Source organism: Podarcis vaucheri, assembly GCF_965113315.1.
Source record: "Podarcis vaucheri genome assembly, chromosome: 15".
In the NCBI taxonomy this organism is placed as follows: domain Eukaryota; kingdom Metazoa; phylum Chordata; class Lepidosauria; order Squamata; family Lacertidae; genus Podarcis; species Podarcis vaucheri.
In genome coordinates, this window is record NC_138753.1 from 17,839,201 (window position 1) to 17,859,528 (window position 20,328).

General features: G+C 40.2%; 1 protein-coding gene across 7 annotated transcripts in view; it reads right to left on the reverse strand.

Annotated features, from left to right (window-relative positions):
* Positions 1-20,328, reverse strand: part of ARHGAP32 (Rho GTPase activating protein 32) — a 199,896-nt gene that overhangs the window by 102,656 nt on the left and 76,912 nt on the right. For 4 of the 7 annotated variants that reach the window (XM_082201334.1, XM_082201337.1, XM_082201340.1 and 1 more), the window contains exons 2-5: positions 13,825-13,933; positions 3,506-3,597; positions 2,161-2,202; positions 1,710-1,794 (exon numbers count right to left, since the gene is read on the reverse strand). In XM_082201334.1, coding sequence (XP_082057460.1) covers positions 1,710-1,794; positions 2,161-2,202; positions 3,506-3,597; positions 13,825-13,933 — 328 coding nt within the window. The remainder of the gene's footprint in view (positions 1-1,709; positions 1,795-2,160; positions 2,203-3,505; positions 3,598-13,824; positions 13,934-20,328) is intronic. The other 3 variants (XM_082201335.1, XM_082201339.1, XM_082201338.1) reach the window with 1 other exon arrangement.

The following is a 20,328-nucleotide window of genomic DNA, read 5'->3' on the forward strand; positions in this document are numbered from 1 at the left end:
TTTACTGGCTATGCTCAGATGTCAAGCTAAACCAGTGGTGGGGGACCTCCAGCCCATGAGCTTAATTAGGTCCAGTAGAGGCTGTTTTCCCAAACCACCCTCAATTGCCCTACACTTGATGCCATATGTGATGTCAGGTGTGGGGCATCTAAAGACCTGGCTTCAAAGGAACAATTGGGAACTTAAAGTGCATTCCTGATTGTTCTGCAGCAAGTGGGGCTCACTGACAACACAGATCCGCTGTTTGGCACTGTCCTCTGGGATCGGCTGCATGGGAAACTCCCCAGGGCAGTCCACAGAGCTTGCTCTCAGTGCCAATCAACTGACTGGTGCGGAGAACCAGCACCTTTGATCAGCTGATTGGAACTGAGAGTAAGGCCCACTGAAGTTTTCCATTGGCAGGTGTAATTTGGACTGCCAGTCACAGGGTGGGGGGAACCATTCGCAGGTGCAGTTTGAATATAAATCACACCTGGAAACAGATTTCAAAAGGCCTTGCTGTAACTACTGATCAACTGATTGGCAGTTACAGCAAATCCTTTCAGCCTCGTGCTGTCTTCCCAAAGTCAGTTAAGCAATGTGCCAGACTTTGGAAAGCAAGCATGAGGCTCCAGCAGGGCCCTAGTGTTTTCCTAGAACTCTCCCACCACCTTCCCCAAACTGGGAAAATGCTAACTAGGCTCTGAGAAGGGGGCATGAGGACTCTAGGACCCTGTCAGAGCCCTAACACCTCCTTCCCAGAGCCTCACTTACCCAGCTTCGCAAAGACAGTGCAAGGACTTGGGAGGCGGGTGTCAAGTGTTGCTGAGGGAAGCCCAAAAGGGTCTTGAGGGCCACTTGTGGCCCTTGGACCACGCATGGGAGCAGCGTGATCTAGATTCAGCTTCATTGGTTGGTTTAGCTTTAGCAATATTAGGAACAATGAGTAACTGGGAACTTAACAAAGTTTTTAACCATAGTCCTATTTAAGCTATGTTTATTAAAAGCTAGGAAAGTGTTTAAAAGCTGTTAAACAAGGAGCAAGATCACAATTAAAAATCCATTATCAGAAATGCCAGATAATATTCAGAAGACTGCTTTTGTGTCTCAAGACTGTGATTCAACTCCCTTATACAAGCCATTTAATCAGTCAGGATGCACAATTTTAACACTTTCAATAATAGTTTTACTGTGGAAATATATGTTTAATGCAGTGGAAATATTCGGTCTTCATGTCACCTTTAATGAGAGTAGAATAAAAAACTCAGATTTAGATTATTTGTTGCACATTCCTGAGTTACATTTAACAGTAAACACTTATTCAAAAGGGTGACAGAACTGATTTCAATTAGAAACACAAGGGCACTTTAAATGTGCTGTAGAGTCCAATAGTCACACACTCACCCCATTATTACTAGGAAAAAGAAGATCACACTCATTCAAATATGTGGAAGCAATAAAGATTCAAAACAGGATTGCCCCAATCCAAAGAAGAATGGGAGAATGTGAAATGCACAAACAGAGGCAGGAAGGTTGGAGGGAGGTTGCAAAACAGTCAGAAGATGTAAGAGTAGGACTACCAGTGGGTGGGCGTAGACAACGTTCACAGCCTGTGGACTGTGAACATACATGTTCCCTAATAATAACATGCTTTATAATAGAGCTCGCCAAACTGCATGTAGTTAACTAATGTCAGCTTAACAGAAAAATGCCATTGGCAGGAAACTCACCTGTATATTGCCAAAGTCTACATTTTCATAATGGAAGTGTGCACATTCTGCCATCTTTGGAAAGTGGCCCTTGGTAAAGGATAACCTGAAACACAAGTAACAGATGAGACGTAGAACGTCACAGCAATTAAAGTTCACTGCCTTAGTTATATACAGGTTATACCAAAAGTATTATTAGGATACCTAATAATCCCAAGTAAAACAGAACAGGGAGTGTTGTCAATGTGACACAAGGAAGCAGTGAGGAAAAGAAGACTACAAGGAATGCAAACCGTTAAGTTTCATCTGTCCCAGGCTTTTAACAGGACAGTGCATTCCAACCCACTGAACACTAGTGCCTAAAGGGAAGATGCAGGGACAAGGTGTTCATCCTCAAATGCCATGGGAGAGGGGGTAGTCAAGCAACATGGGTGCCCTTACACCATCAGAACAAATGAAACCAGAATTTTACCTGTGAAAGGAATCACAGCCCATCAGTCCAGGATTGGTAGATCTGGGGGAGGGGGCAGGGGGGGGTAAGAGAATTTTTTAAAAATTCTTTGTGTAGTTTAAATCTTATGCATCCTAAGTGCCTTTCAAGCATCCCAACTGCATAAATTTTCTGGTGTAATGAGGCTATATTTAAGCAGGTGCTGAAGCTGGTTTTACCTCCTAGAGCAAATATTCCGGTTGTGAAACAAGAAGATTGTGATCACCACTCACTCTTCCCATGGGAATTTAAGAGGGAAATGAGATTTAGCATCTGGCTTCTCCCTACTAGAAAATAGGGTCATCAGCTTTTCTATGAGAATCAGCAGATGATAGATGGGTGTTCTGAATAAATCCATCTATGTTGGACAGCCCTCTGAACCGTAAATCAACATTATAGCTAAAGAAGGGTCAAGCACAAATCCAGCTAGCAGATTATACAGGCCTGCATTCTGCTTAAGGCTGGAAAAACAGAGGAACAAGTGAACAAAACAAGGGAAAGGAGGACAATCAAAGATATAGTTAGCATGGAACTTGGAAGAAATACCCCCCCCCCCAACTTCTGTTAGTAAAGGCAAATCTTTTTTCTGAATTAATGTTATAGACCCACTTCATTCTTACACATAAGAATTGTAATTTAAGCTTATTTTAGACAACTGTCATACCACACAGATTAAAGAATGCTTATCTGTGGCCTATTTTGATGCCTGAAACATAAATCAGGGTTTGCTGTTGCAAGTTGGTCAGAAACCAGAAGGGAAGAGGCAAGCCATACTTTATGCTAACCATAGTTTAGTGTTATGTATCATTTGACAAGATCATAATTAGTTTATTGCTCTATATGAACTTTGAGTCTAGAGGGTTCAGTAGACAGAAACAAAAGCAGACAAGCAGTTTTAACTCAAGTTTGTGGAGATGTAACCATTAGCCATGGTTAATGACACTTAAGAGAGGAAGGGAGTACATGACCCTAAGGCCCAATGGTTAGAGACTAGCAGCACCAGGTCATATTGTCGGATTCAGTTCAGTCATTATTACTCCAAAACAGCTGGTAATAAAAGATTACTTGAAGGAATTGTGGAGAAGGGAGAGGAAGTGCCTAATCGCCTGTTGTTCTTTCCTAGTTTTCAGCTGTAACAAGTTAAGAAGCACTGAAAGTGCGGGTGGGCTCTCAGCTAATATGAACCTATTTCCTGTTGCCTTTGGATAACACTAATTTGTTTGTTTGTTTTTAAGCACAACAGTAAAAAAATTGACTGGTACCTTGGACTCAACCCCCGAGAGCCCAGAAGCTACAAAAATGACAATGATGAGACAAAGCAGCTTACTTTTTCACATTCTTCACTTTCATGCTAGCTGTGCTGCCACATGTCCGCAATGGTAGTTCTCCTGAAATCTCAGGGATGTCTGCTCCTCTTGCCTGGAGGGGAAGAAAATAAAAGAGCAAGAAAAGTTCAGATGCTTTTAACAGTAAAGCCTTGTCAATTCCCAAGAGCTAGGAAACTCCAAGCTGGATCTTACAGATTAAGTAAATATGCAAAGACAGCTAAGCTACTTTAAAAACAGGTGTTTGATCCCGGGGCTTCTAAATCACATTTCAACTTTTAAAAAGCTTCCAAAGAAAGCAGGAGGCACCCAACATTTTTCACTGCCAAAAGGATAACTATGAATGGTTTCTTCACTTGTGTTGCCATGCTCCCAGGATGCAGAGCAGGAAGGTGCAGTTGAGTGTCCTGGATTTGAACCAGAAAGGCCAAAGTTCAAATGACGCTCACTAAATTACCATAGGACTGATGCAATCTCTTTTGTCTTTTTAATTTCTAAGAACAGTTTATTAAGACTTTCTATATCAAAGAAAAATAAGCAAAGAAATGATAAATACTTGGAACCTCAGCACTCTCTTATCCCAACTTCTTTTACAAGGCTTTATAGGACAAAGAGCCGAATAGCCCCATGTTTACTGCTTTGAGCTTCTTAGAGGAAGGATGGACTATAAATTACTGCATCATCAGAGATCAGTGCACACACACAAAGACAGGAGCCACTTTCCCCTCTGACTGATAAATGTTCCAAATCAGCTGACAGTTGAAGCCAAATGTTCTTTCTGGCAGGGAGAGGTAAATAAAGCTCATTACAGCTGCTGCTTTTTTGGCCAGTGGATGTGGCCAGGGTGGTCTTCTCTTTGCTGTGATTCTCCTCCCAGGGACAGAAAGGTGCAGCCTTCAAGGGGTCCCTGGTATCCTGGCCATTAACAGAGGCCAAAAGTAATCCCTAAGAATTCTGTACATTGCTCAGAAGCTTTCCATAAACACATAAAATACTGAACCACAGCATCTGAACAGGAATGTGAACCTGGCGAGGAATATACAATTTAAATGTAATTGCTTTTCTAAAGATCACTGAATTATAATTAAATAGCATTATTATTTTAAGCCTAGATATTTCGGGGAGAGGATTTTAAATATATGGCCATTTATCTGAGATCCTTTTGTGTATAAGAATGGATCTTGGCGACTATACTTGGAAGGAAGTTCCCAGACCAGGATTTCCCCTGTGTACTGCAGTCCCCTTTGCCCCTCCCAGTCATTCCTAAAGATCAGGAAACTATTCCAAATGGGGTGGACTAGGGTACTGGATGGCGGGGTGGTCCTGCTGTAGGAGGGGGAGTTACCAAGAACCTCACACACATAGAGACAGACTTGCATCTGTAGGTAATCAAAGGAAAATGATACCCACAGTATTGCACTATTTAGAGATGTGTGCATTTTCCTATCATTTTTGCAATGTACACACTCATCCACTATAGAGAGAGAAGTTGCAAACATTTAATACTCTGCATGCAGTACCGTTTTGCCTCTGGATCTCAGTTCAAAATAAATATATATTTTAAAATTATAGCATTCACACAAGCTTAAATTCTTCAAAAAAAAGAAAGAGAGAAAGAAATTAAGTTCCTTTAGCTCAAAAGGGGGAAATGAATGGGCAAGAAAAAGGCAGCACAGTCCTTTTATAACTGAACCCTCATAGAAATACAAATCCAGAAGCAAGTTAACAAGCACCAAATATTATTGTCTACTTTAGTGGAAAATGTGGAAGGGAGACTCCTGTTTATGAAGAAAACACTTTCTAAAATACAATATATTTTATGAAACGTATTTGACATCCTTTTGTGTTTCTGGTAATGAAAATACTTTTTTAAAAAAATAAATCTGAAACAGCTGAATTATTTAACTTTAAAAATTGTCTGGCAAGCAAGTTTCTCTGTAGTTTCTCTTTTTCACTTCCAATATTTTATGCATCAATGTTCTGTAAAACCTAGTAATTGCATAACAAATCTACTTATGCAAATTATTTACTCCAACTCTTCTCCCTTAATATTACAGCAGTTCCTAACTGTCATTCCAAACCCTGATAAACCAATTAGGGCATGATCAAAGTCTGAATACAAGCATTACACACACACACTTAGGAGTGGTAACATTCTGGAGGCCGCTGCACATATGCAAATACCGCATAAGTGAGGAGCACCCTCTAAAAACCCTGTAAATTGCTATTTCCCCCTGCTCTCCAGCGATCTCTCCCACTCTCTCCACACAACTCTCTCTTCAACTACAGGTGAAGCTCTGGGACCTGCCGGAGGATGCACTGAAAAGTGGCTGCTTCTGCAGTTGTGCTACCATTCATGTCAGCTGCTAAGCGGGGAGGCTGAGCAGCCAAAACAAAGCCCTGTTGCGCCTCATGAGCCATGAAAACTTCGCAAGTATCTTTTGCCATTTCCTGGTTTGAAACTTCCTTCCTTCCTTCCTGGTGCCATGCATATGCACAGTCGACTGTGCGTAAGAGGGGGGACACGTGTACCAGTAAAGAGTTGGATTCAACTTTCAACAGCTTTTGAGGAAATTGAGCCCTGTTTATTGAGAAGGTGTCTGACGACTGAATAGTCTATTGCAGTTGACACCAAAAAGGGAGGGACAACCAGTGCCAGTAACGACAGAATCAGGATTCAATATGACCTTAACAGATTGGAGAACTGGGCCCAAGCTAACGAAATGAATTTCAATAGGGACAAATGTAAGGTGTTGCACTTAGACAGGAAGAACCAGCGGAACAAATGTAAGATGGGGGACAAGTGAATTGGCATTCTAGGTGAATACATTTCTGCAGTATGCTGTAGTCTACCTAGCACCCTGCAAAGCTTCAACACTGGTCCCTCTTTCATGGCTGTCATGTGCCTTTATCCAAACATCCCTATGTCCCTTCCCTTTAACCATAACTCTTTAAGGCTGTACACCTCTTTGACATTAAGGTCAGGCTCTGCTCTGAGCAAGTGAGACTTTATCAAATAGAAATGAAACCCAAAGACAACTGCCTTTTAAAAAATGGAATTCATTTACAAAGTGAAAAGAGTAGGTTCTAAGCTTAATCCTCAAAGTAGTTACAGCAGCTCAAGCTTCAGGGCAAGATTTGAAGAGACACAGGTGGAGCTTTCACACTACGGGGTTTTCAGCACCCAGCTTCCCACCCAAGTACTCCATGCTTCCTAAAAAGCTGCACTGGTCAGATAAAGTCAGATAAATCCTTTCAAGCAGCCTCTGAGGCTGCATAAGGAGCAGCAGTTACTCTGATAAACATCAAAGGTTTTAAAAAGCCATTGCGTTATTGCATTAAAGGACTGAGCATTCTAAATCTCTTGCCTAGGGGTAAATCTTAGAGAGGAGGGCAAAACATTAAGGCACCTGCTGCATTTCTTTTTCCCAAGCACTGAAACACATAGACCTCTGGTGGAACACAAGCACAGCTGATGTTCCCAGTTGGTGCATGGTATCTAGAGGGCTTCACCCATCCCTAGACTGCTCAGAATTACTTTGAGGCTTGCCCAGAGAACCAAAGCACTGTAAAGGCAGCAGCATTTTTGTCTTGCAAACTTTGAGGTTATGCTGACTCTGCCTGATACCCCCCTCTTGGGAGTGGCAGTTACCATTTTGGCTACATATAGAATATAGGATGATGTTCCTTGCAAAGAAAAGGAGGAGGAGGAGGAGGAGGAGGAGGAGGAGGAGGAGGAGGAACTGGCCCAAAGTCACCCAGCAGCTGCATGTGGAGAAGAAGAGTTTGGATTTGATATCCCGCTTTATCACTACCCGAAGGAGTCTCAAAGCGGCTAACATTCTCCTTTCCCTTCCTCCCCCACAACAAACACTCTGTGAGGTGAGTGGGGCTGAGAGACTTCAGAGAAGTGTGACTAGCCCAAGGTCACCCAGCAGCTGCATGTGGAGGAGCGGGGAAACGAACGCGGTTCACCAGATTACGAGTCTACCGCTCTTAACCACTACACCACACGTATCGGGGAAAGATGAGGGTCACTGAAGCTGTGTTCCCTGAAATTTAGTTTTCAATGTGCATGGAAGTCACATACAACTCCCTAGTAGTTTGGGGGCTACCCGACTCCCCTCATCTGCTGTTTGACTGAATGAGGCTCTGAGTGAAGGTGGATAAAATCTAATGGGCTAAATCACATGAAGCAAAACTGGTGGAGGGATTAAGGATTGAAGCCATAGAAACAGTAAAGAACAGAAATGGCAAATCATATTTAATTACTAAGACATTTGAACAGATTTTAACTTGTTTAACTGAAATTATTAGCCTGCTTTAACATTTTATCTGCTTTTGACAAAAGTAATTCTGAAGCAGGACTAATGCAGTTTGTAGAATATATGAGAAACGAACCCCCTGCCTATTTGCAATTAGGCAGGCCTCCTCATGATGCTGTTTTGAACATCTGCTGAAAAGAATTCTTTCTGGAAACATGATTTTAAAACAGCTATAACCAAATCTGTTTAGTGTTTCTTTTGTGCATATTGTTTTAGTAAGTTTTAAATTTATTTTTAATGGTATTGTTTTATCCAGCTTCTTTGGAAGGAAGTGTGGGATACAAATTTAATAAAATAAATAAATGAAAGACACAAACAATAGCAAGACCTCAACAGTCTACATTTTCTTTACATAACCACAGAACTCTACATTGACAACATAGTAATAAAATTGTTTTCACGGCGGAAAGCAAAAACAAAAAATACTGGGCTAAAGTTGACCAGGAACAAAGCAATCATGGACAGCTTTACTGTGGTAAATAGATAGATGGATAGATGTAATGATGGAAATTCTTCAATGGTGCCTTCTAACAGAAGTGAGTACTGTCTTTTGGTAATATTGTGGAGTTGGAACATTTGACTTCTGTATGTTCATAAGATAATTAAATAGCATTAGAATAATGAGCAGCCAGTTAGATGGAAGTATATGACATTTATTGCTACTGGTATTATCTTCCCATGATGGTATACAGAAGTGACACAACCCATGTCTAGATTGCTTATGTTCTACAACTGTCATTCAAGACAAGGAGTGGAAAAAGACAGCTGTTAGGGATAGACCATGAATACTGGACAGGTGAAGAGGAGTCAGAAAGCAACAGTGGATCAAGTAGCCTGAGAATGCAATGATTCATAAAAAAGTTTTATGAAGTAAGTGGGGTTTGAAAGAGGGCAGGGACAGAGCAAAGTCATGAAGAAAAGGAAGGGGCAACAAACTCTGAGAACTGTGTAACAAAATACAGTCTCGGGTCTGTGCTTTATTATTTATTCTTGTGAGCTGCCTTGGGAGCTCTTTAGAGGGCTGAAAAGGCAGCATATAAAGGTTTCTGGACATAAAATTTACAATCCACTATGTTGTGAGTCCACAGGGGAAGTAAGTTACAGCAATTTCACTACAGCAATTTCAATCACTGTCCCCAAAGAGCTCACAATCTAAACGATGTCTAACTCCTTGAGGAAACCATTGGCAGCAAAAAAACTGTTCTGTTTAACAGTCAATGGTCACACTTGCAAGTCATGCTTAACTATGCCTGCCTCCCTTCCCGCTTACAGTGCAGACTCCATGCCATGACATTACACTGTTTAACAATATCTTACATTATCACGTAAATGGAAGGGGAACAATGACTTTCACATTCCTTCCAACATATTAAGCCTCTCCAAGGTAACCATCAAAAACGGTGATGAACACTCATTCTAGATCTGTATGTTATCTTATTTTACATTAATTTAATAACAGGTAATAAAATGTGCATCCTTCTTAACCAATTAATTGTGGCATTATTAACCGTTTTTGAAGCATATAACTTTTCACAACCATTTGCTGGACATGATTTTTTTGGGGGGGCTGGGGGAGAAAGGCTGACAAGCTACACCAATAGCATAACCAGTTCAGGTGAATAACAATTAGAATAGCCCTGCATTTCAAGAGTTAAACAAAAAGTAATACAACAGTTTTGCATGAGCTGTCAGAAGATGTCAATTACAAGACTCATTTGGGAGTGAAATAAAAGCCCTCCGCAAACATGATTTTATTTTTAGGAAGCCTAGTGATGGCAAAATTTGACAGCTGCAGAAGCTAGGTCTTAATTGTCATACAGGAGCCTGCTTTTTTAATAAAAAAATGCAACACTCCCTATGCTGCAACATCAGTTTGTTTTAAAAGACAACACCTCCATACTACTAGAATGCTCAGTTTCTAATGGCCTTTCTGCTGTAGTTAATAGTTTGGTTCAACTAGGATGATGAGATCTTCGAAGTGATCACTAAGGTACGTACCAGAAGAGCAACTTCAAGGCATAAAATCAATAGGTTTAGAAAAGGAGTATTGCTATGAAGACAATCTGCTCCTCGGTATAGTTTCCTAATATAAGAATATGAATATCCAAAAACTTCAGAAGTTGGACATGGCTCTCAGGCTTTGATAGTCACTGCCCATATTTCCTTATGAAGAACTGTCTTAACTAACGGACTATATAGCCTACCAGAAACACACAAAGAGAGAGAGGTACTGTGCAGATGCAACCATGTCCCTCCTATGGAGTACAGTGATACCTCAGGTTACATACACTTCCGGTTACAGACTCCGCTAATCCAGAAATATTGCTTCAGGTTAAGAACTTTGTTTCAGGATGAGAACAGAAATCGTGCTCCAGCGGCGTGACAGCAGCAGGAGGCCCCATTAGTTAAAGTGGTGTTTCAGGTTAAGAACAGTTTCAGGTTAAGTACAGACCTCCAGAACGAATTAAGTACTTAACCCGAGGTACCACTGTACATCTGACTCTCAATCACAACTGTTATTTACAGGACTCCTACTTATTTCTGCTGAACAACAAACAAATGTGTTGGGTTTTCTGTACATCACTTTAGGAGCTTTAGGTGAAAGTCCACGGTAAATGAAAAATAAAATAATTATTGCCTCTATCTCAAAAGGGATATTGACTTCAGATCATACTGCCTTTTTTGAAACACAATAGAAGACTGGAGAGGCATGCCAAACTAATATATACCCTATACTTTCCCTTTGGTGTTATGGACTTCCTCAACTTGATGCCTTTCATCATGATCCATCCTAGATTTATTTAGCTCAAGTCTTTTGACTTAACTGTGCTCAATCTTTGCAAGGATACCAGGAACACCTGCCTGAAGTCACATGAGCAGACAACAGAACAAGGAATAAGCTTGGAAATTTTATCACTAAGAGCACAGAAAAAGAACAGAAAGTTTCCATAAAAACATTCCTCTGCGGTATATATTAACAAAGACAATAATAGCTATACCGAAATCTATTTCTAAAAGAAGAACTAAAATTCCTAGACTAGTATAAATATAAAAAAAGAATGAACCTGCTTACTAGTTAAGAGAGCAGGGCAACTTGGGTGCCTTTCCTATCAACACTTTAGTTATGTCATTTTTTCTAATTAACTGGTTCTCCAAATGGCATCTCTTAACTAGAACTGAGTTTGTGCATTTCTCCATGAGGTGACATAAACAGGACTGTTGCCTGGGATTTAAATACAAAAACAGTGAGAAACCTACTTTTTATGTTTTTTGACCCCAAATACTGTCAACAGTCAATGAGATTTTTTAATCCAAATGATGTGAAGAACTTCAGAATTTTAAGTTTTGATTATCTGCATTTCTGAAAAATCAAATGTTTAACATACATTTGGATTTACTTGTTTTGTTGTTGTTTAGTTTGTGGGAGTTACAGTGTAATGACAATTGATTACAACAATTGAAATCTATTGCCTAGCAAATAATATATCTTGCACTGGAAAAGAATTACATTCAATTCATTAAACTAGCTAGGAGGGATTTTGTGAACAAATAGCCAAGGGTGTGCTTTAGCCAGGAAGACTGCTTTAGAAGGTTCAGTCCTATTACCACATCATAAAGCCACGCTACAGCAAATAATCTCTCCTACTTTCTATCAGTGCCAACAGATGGGTACTTTGAGACAGTGTAAATTTATGTGCAGTGCAGCCTTCCTGGTGGAGAAAATGTACTGCTCTTCTGCAACAGCCTCTAGAAAGCAGCTCCCATCATTGCAATAAAGAGATTGTAGGAATGATGCAGAATAGCAATGAAAATGTTCCTAGTTCAAATACAGTAGTACCTCTCATTACGAACTTAATTCGTTCTAAGGTCCGTTCTTAACCTGAAACTGTTCTTAACCTGAGGTACCACTTTAGCTAATGGGCCTCCCGCTGCCGCCGCGCAATTTCTGTTCTCATCCTGAGGTAAAGTTCTTAACCCGAGGTACTACTTCCGGATTAGTGGAGTCTGTAACCCAAAGTGTTTGTAACCCGACATACCACTGTAAATTTAATCTTCAATAAAATGAATAACAGACTCATAATAAAACAAGAACATATAAACAAACAAACAAAAACTGCTGTTGAACCAACTGATAGTTGACCCTCTCTGAGAAATGCCTTGGAGTTCATCTGGGTTTCTCCTAATGGTCACTGAACACCAAGAACACAGAAAAGTGGGAAACATTTTTACAAAATAAAACTCAGATGTTCCTTAAGTTGCTAGAATACTGTTTCCATCCCAAGTATTGATCCTGGAATAGGATAGGATAGCCTCGCTTTTTACTCAGATCTACAGTGGCGGTATTGACCTTGAAAACTTCAATTACACGATTCTGGGCATTTCTAGACAGTTACCCTTTTCAAGTGTAACTCAGTCATAAACTGGCAAATTCAGGCTGTACACAGAAAGTCAGTTAAGTGTTTTTGCACAACAAACCAGTTCCCCACCTCCACTCCACTCCTTAAAAAAACCAACAACAACAGGGGGGGCATAGCCAACCAACTTCTACATAGAGTTGACCCACTGAAAATAATGGTGCCAAGCTAGCCATGTTTATTAATTTCAATGGGTCTACTCAGACTAGGACTAGCACTGGATACAACCCAGACCTTCCTCAAGGAATAAATTGACAAGAAAATGTGCTAGGAAGTACGGTTATAACAACTTCTTGATGCAAGGCCATGTTACCTTGCCATTAGAAAATCAGAATGAGCTCTCAATAGTCAACATCTAACTCCTTGTAAACATTATGCAGATGAGTCAAGATAAATGGTCAACCAACAGGTCATCTGGAAGTAACCATAATTGCTAGATCTACAGCACCAATGTTACCTTTGTGGCCTTGGGGCTTTGGTGTGGTTCACTCACATGTATACAATTAAGCAGCGTGTAGGTGAGAGATTTTTCTTCATAGAAACATTATATATAAACTTTATATAGACAGTGGGTTATAAACATTCTTAAATAATTCCAGATCTTCCATTGCCCTGCCCAAAAGCATTAGCTTAATAAAAAGATTCATTCCGCCTACTCACAAGGTGCTTGTTAAAGCAAGTATCTCAAGTGAGCCACAGGAAGCAACAAATATATTCACATTTTTTAAATTTAGAGAAACAAACTATCAGCTGTCTGCGGGCAAATGCCGGCTCCCTCGGCCAGTGAAGCGAGATGAGCGCCGCGACCCCAGAGTCATCCGCGACTAGACTTAACGGTCAGGGGTCCCTTTACCTTTACCTAACTACAGAACAGAGCTAGAACAGTAGGGGTGCCCCTCACTTCAGCATGTGGCAAGCTCATTTTACCATCGAGCCCAAGGAGAAAAGTAGAACAGCTACTGCTATGGGAAACAAGCAGTGCTCAGCATTCACACCTTTTTTTTGTTTGTTTGTTTCCCTGGCAAAGCAAAACATACGCTAAAAATGGACTTTAAAGAACCTTCATCCCTCACTTTTCACATTTTCCAAATGCTGCTTGTGAATTAAACAAATGAGCGAGGGAGAAATTTTAATAATGTAAGCTTTCCGATTGGTGAGTTTTAAGGGAACTCAGACCAGATTAATCTTGTTAATCATTTTTACGTAAGTTATGTTTCAATGACCATTTTCCACTAGAAAGAAGGGGGAAAGATCACACGTTATGGATCCTAGCTGAAAGAGAGCTTAATGCAAATTGAAAATCATTGCAACATTATGGAACATTTAAACGATCACTAGGCATGCTTCAAGGCATGTATTCATGGAACAGAATCACCAGGCATCATCATCATCTCCTTCTCACTATTGGTATATATACAAAGAATGTAATGTGTTGCACAATACTCAATTTTATAAATATGGTCTAAGTGGGATGATTTTTGGGGGGTGGGGCAGGGGAGGCAGGAATCTACACTCTATAAACCAGTGAACAGCATTTCAAGGACTACAGACAACAATGCATAAAAGGAAGTGAAACTTTACCATTGCACTGAGAGTCTCTTCCCAATCTGGTCTTTCACGGGGATGAATGCTTCTCTGAAGTTCTGGCACAAAATCATCCTCTTCTGCATGCAAAGAGGACTTCATCATCCTAGAGTAAAATGATGTAGTCATTAGATAAATTCCACAATTTGAGCAAGTTTTGATCATTTTGAACATAATGATACTTTAAATGCACCTATCTCATCTTGCAAACCTGCTCTAGCTTTTCTTTTCTTTTTTAAATTTCTAAACCTGTTTGTAAACTCTACAAAGCTCTTATCCTAATAACAACAATCAATTTCCAAAACTACTATTTGAGATACATTTGTTCAAGGGAAGATTTGTTTTCAGGCTTCCTAATTTCAACTTGCAGATCTATTAACTACACTACCATAATTTCTGCAGGTGACACTTTAAGCCAATTTTGCAAATAAATCCACAGAAGTCCATGATAGTCTTCCTCTACACAGTACAAAATACATAACTTTCATAAAATGTTTTTGCCTAGTTACTTAGTTACCTGCTGCAGGCCATGGAGCAAATGGCTGTTTAAAGCCTGCTATGTGGCATTCTTTCACCAAGTTTCACTGTTGTATTAAGCAAGGGTTTTAGACTGTTGAATGTCTTGCTATGTGGCATTCTTCCACCAAGATTTTACACTGTACACATCTCCTTACACTATACACGTCGCTTAAAATACTTCCCTTATAAATACGAATTTTCCAATTTTCTTTTCACAATTGTGAGGTAAAGGTAGATATATTAGACCTATTACACAGTGCACTGGGGGCCCAGCCTGACAATTTAATATTATTAATTTTTACAGTAATTTCACCACACTCCAGTATGGAATGGAAAAGAGGGGAGGTGGTATCTAGGCAATATATCATTAATCAATGATATATTAATCAATATATCATTAATATATAGGCAATAGATCAGAAACTTCAACCCTGGTAAAATGGCAACACTACATATGTTCACGCTACTACAGATTAAAGCTTGTCATAAATAGGTAGCATTCACAATTAATAAGGTTTTTCAAAGATTCCTTCATGTTTTGTTTTCTTTAGTTTTGTTCCATTTATGTACATCCATCTTGCACAAGGTCTCTCAAACCATTTCCAACTTTCAGGGGCTGTAGAGAACATATGTGTATTAATCACTGCCACAGATGACAATTATCTCCATTCTGGCAGTGCTAAGACTCATGTCTATCTCTGGGCACATCACGGAATGCTGACAGATTGCCCCCATCATGGTTCCTTGATGGGTTTGGACTTATTGTATGAATTCAAATATGGTCATTTGGTAAACTAAGATTCTCACATCAGAAGGATACTTGTCCATTTGTTAAGTAGCCCATTCCTTCATATCTGCATACATTTATTACATGCCATACTTGAGCTTAGTTATACTTCCCACAGGAGCCAGTAGGTAGTTTAATCCTTATTGTTCCCCTTATGGTTCAAATATAAGAGTTCTGACTACTGTTAATTATTTAGTTATGCATTACATCTGCAGAGGATTTTTCATCCAAATTGATGAGATTCTAAGGCAATAGTTTATCTGCATAAAATTTTCATAAAGATCTGGACCTGGATTCATATTTAAAGCTAAAACTACAGATATTAGGTCTGAGGAACTTGTGCCTTATTGTCTTTAACCCCACAAGGGTTGGAGGACCCTACAGAGCAGGTTTTGGGTATGTTGGGACTGCTGGAGAAACCTTGAGTGTTGCTATACATGAAGATTTTGATTGAGCAAGTGGGCAGACATAATTGGATGTCACCAATATATACTGTTGCATTAGAAGAACAGGTATGTGATTGGTCCAGCCATCTCCTAGAGCCAGGGACGCGGACTTATAAAAAATATTGGGGGGGCCCCGGGAAAGCTCATGAATAATAAATAAGCTCATGAATATGCAAATAAAGTGGCGCCGCCTCCTCGTGAGCGAATAGGGGAGAGCGTGCTGCGCCTATTAATCAGCTCCGAAGGAAATTGGGTGGAGCTTTTGCTCGGGAGGGAGGGCAGGAGGCATGCAGCCCGACCCTGTGCATTTTGGGCTGGGGGAGGAGGAGCGGCGATGGCGCTCTGCTGGAGGGGCGCGGAGATTATTGGGGGGCGGAGCCCCCCAAACGAATTTTTGAGGGGGCTCGGGCCCCCTCAAGCCCCATGGAGTCAGCGCCTATGCCTAGAGCCTATCAGTCTCACTCAATGAGGCCCCCCACACCCCTACTGTGCCTTCATTACTTTCCAATAGCAATCACATCACAATATGTTTTCCTATCACAACAGAGCTGCCACCATTGCAAAAAGCAAAGTAAGAGAGACTGGCAGAAGCCCAACAACAGTGAATGGTGGCTAGGAAGGTTTAACATCTTCTGCCATTTCCAAAAACAATATGTAGTTTTAAAATTGTGTTTTATCCTTTTTTCCATAACTGGTAATGTCACTCAGTTATTTCTTCATTTTTTTAATTAAAGGAAATGGATAGAATCTTGCTAACAAACATGTTACATTGCATTTTTGTTTTCTGTTGTCTTTGGAACTGAATTCTTTTGTGCAAGGCCACTACTTAAAATCAATGTGGCTTGTTCAGAAGTTCCAATTTCTCTGGAGTGTTCCCATTAATTTATATTCATATTTGAAGAGGTGACCTTTAAGACTACATAACTCATTAAGTCAAATAATGAAAGGGTATTAGTCACAGCTTCCTGTGCCCACTGGCTTACATTATAACAAAATCAAACAAGAACAGTTAAGTCTTATTTCTGGTTGTCACAAATTTGTTTGTTTTTAGAGATGACTTACATATCACTTGCATGCTTACATCCACATTAACACTCCTTGCCACAAGCCACATGTGACTATCATTTCTTAAAATAAATAGATAAAACATTCAAATGTCAGATGTCAAAACACACAGGACCTTTTACCAGCTTCAGCTGGTACAACAGCTATGACCATTCTGGACCAGGAAAGCATGACTACCCTAGATGTGTAGAACCAAACGGTGCAAATGTCCCGGAAGACCTGTAAACAGTAACTTGGTAGTCAAGATAATCCCAGGATTAATTGGTATTTACTGAAAAAATGAACTCATAAGTGCTTATCTCCTTGCTTGGAAGCCTTAGTTTTGGTTCAATTAGTTGGGAGAGAGGAGGCTTCTCACACTGGCTAGCTGTCAGCTACTACCCTCACCTGAGAGATGGATGAGAGATGGGAAGGGCCTCTAAGACAGGGGTGAGTTAACTGTGTTACTGTTTGAAGTTTACATAGCTTGCTTTTTGTATAAGTAACACTTTACATATTAACCCTTCACGGACAAAGCCATGGTGCTTGCCACTTCAGTGTTGGTCGTGAGGTGTGGTAGCAAGGAATCATGTATGGTCTTCTGTATGCAAGTCTCTTGATATAGCTCTTTTTAAACTGCTGAATTTATTTCTATTTTGGGGCAGAATATAATTATTGATTCATAAAGTAATAATAAACTGCTTCAAGGTTTCTACAATCATGTGGTATACAAATCCAGTTAGATAAAATAAATTATCAGCCTAATCACTTCTGAAGGGCTTAGAGCCTAAGATCTAATAATGGGTTCTCTCACAGTTATGTAAGTCCCACTTAAAACAATGGATTTTTCAATTCAGCCATTGGCAGGGAAGAGATGAATGAGCCTTAGAGTTATTCTCAATCTCCTCCTGGATTCTATCCTAGGAAATTATCTGAAAAGAGGGTCCTAGCAACTGTACTACACTACTTCCTGAAAATGCACTCTCTTTTTCAAATAATTTTGCAAAAGATGGAAACTTGTTCCAGTGCCTACCAAGGAATCTATTCAAACCAACTACCATGCAAGAAAGGTCAAAGCTTTCTAGGTCTGCTGACAAAAAGAGAATAACTTTCTAGGCTTTGCCCTACTCTAAATATTCAAATAAACGGTTTCTGTCCAATAATCTCCCAAGGGCAAGTCTAACAATCTTTAAATACAGAACAGGAAAGAACTGCAGTCCCAAATTTAACCTTCATATGCCAATCTAATGGAACACAAACACTGATTGAGACCCCTGTATCAGCAAAGCTATTTTTCTGAATATACTGGTTACCAAGGTAATCCTGAGAGGATCCCTTGATTACATGATTTCAATATGATTTCCACTGTATTCTCCCTCCCACTCCTTTGTTATCCACATTAACAAAATACTTGGCTCTAAAACTAATGTCGAAGCAGATTTGTGGAAGCACAGGCATCTTTTATCTTGAAAAGTACAGTGGTACCTCCGGTTACGTACTTAATTCATTCCAGAGGTCCGTTCTTAACCTGAAACTGTTCTTAACCTGAAGCACCACTTTAGCTAATGGGGCCTCCCGCTGCCGCCATGCCACAATTTCTGTTCTCATCCTGAAGCAAAGTTCTTAACCCGAGGTGCTATTTCTGGGTTAGTGGAGTCTGTATTCTGAAGCGCATGTAACCTGAAGCGTATGTAACTCGAGGTACCACTGTACCTTCCTTATATAGCCTCATGCATGTACTTTTTGATCCTGTAAAGTTTGTTCCATTTGGCTGTCTACCATCCAGTGTGGCTAACCGAATATGACCAAAGTAACTACAGTGGTGCCTCGCAAGACGAAATTAATTCGTTCCGCGAGTTTTTTCGTCTAGCGAATTTTTCGTCTTGCGAAGCACGGTGTCAGAAAAGTTTTGGAAAAGCTTCAAAAATCGCCAAAAACCTCAAAAAAGGCTGCCACACCGCGTTCCATGAGTTGCTCCTCGAAGTCAAGTCGCAACTGTATTAACGGTGTTAAGAAAAAGGAAACAAACTTGCAAAAAACGCAAGACATTTTCATCTTGCGAAGCAAGCCCATAGGGAAATTCGTCTTGCGAAGCAGCTGAAAAACCACAAAACCCTTTCGTCTAGCGAGTTTTTCGTCTTGCGGGGCACCACTGTAGCTTGTACTAACATTTGTCTGCTTATTGTTAAGTGAACATTTCTGAGGTTATTTTCTCTACGAATGGGCTGAAAATATTCAAAATGTAAAATGTAAATATTAATAAATCTTCCACTAAAGGAAAAAAAGTCACATTTGCTGTCTTTTCATATGTGAACCACCCTGTGATCTTTGGATGAAGGGTGGTATACAAATTTAATAAATAAATAAAAATACTCCTCAATCATTCATGGAAAAGCAAAGTGCAGACTGGATGTGGGAAGACTCTGCATCCTATTTTACAATACTCTTTGTTGCTTTTACTGCAACTGGCTAACACAGCAACCCCTTTAGCACTTATTTATTTAATGTCATTTATACCCGCCACCCCCCCACACACACACTTTTCCTCCGAGGAGCTCAAGGTGGCATACGTGGTTCTCTGGCAAGTCCATTTCACCCTCACAACAACCCTGTGAGGCAGATTGGGTTGAGAGATAGTGACTGGCCCAAAGTCACCCAGTGAGAGTGCCATGATGTAGTGATACGAACCAAGGTCTCCTGGGGCCTAGTCTGATACTCTCGCCACTGCAATTCACTGCTCTCACTAAGAAGAAATGATGTTCTGGATTTATCTAGATGGTCATAAAAGAAAACACTTTCTTAATGTCCATTGCTGTTTGTAAACAGGGGGAGGCAATTTCAGGAGACCTATGAGTACAGCTGTGTCAGCCTATTACCTCTCTTAAGCCTACGGTTATGCTCATTAAACATACTGAACGATATAAAGAATAACCCTGAATTCAATACCGACGGTCGCTCAAGTTATCATCCGGTTGCTTCTTGTCATGCGTGCAGCTGGGTAAGAATTTAATACTAATTACTACGTTTCCTTGAAATGCTCAGGTCTTTATGACAAGGTATTAAAGTTTTACTAAATTCCAATTAATAGATTGATTGATTGATTGATTGATTGATTGAAGGAGGAGGTGAAACAATACCCTGGTAATAAATCAGTGGCTCAGTTTTAAGAGGGCAAGTTGTAATTCACGTTCCCCTCCTATTGGTTGCAAATTAAAACAACCTACTTTCCAGAGGATTTGGCCATTAGCAATACACTTAACTGCAAGTCACTAACCTGATTGCCCACAAAAGCAGAACAGACACAAATGCAGAGGTTGAAATTTCCCTTGAACTGTCTTCCCACGCAACATAGCAAACAAACATAAGGGAAAGTGCTACTTATGAAGAAAGATGTGTAAGGTCACCTCAAAGAGAGATTTGGAAGGTCACTATCTAATGCGTAAGTCTGTCTGTTTTCCTTCTTTTGGTATGACAAATAACCCTGAGGGTGCATTGCAAAAGGCCTACCTCAATTCAGTTCACATTCATTTGTATGGTGAACAGAAAACCTGCCCTGGCCACAAAGTACCACTTCTTTTTCCCCCTAATGGTCCTTCTCATTTCTATTAGTCCCACATTAATGCCATCCATGGTGCAAATAGTGCAAGAGAAGGTGGAGCGCATTCCTCTGGTGACATGTGTAAAAAACAACAACACCTGGGTGTG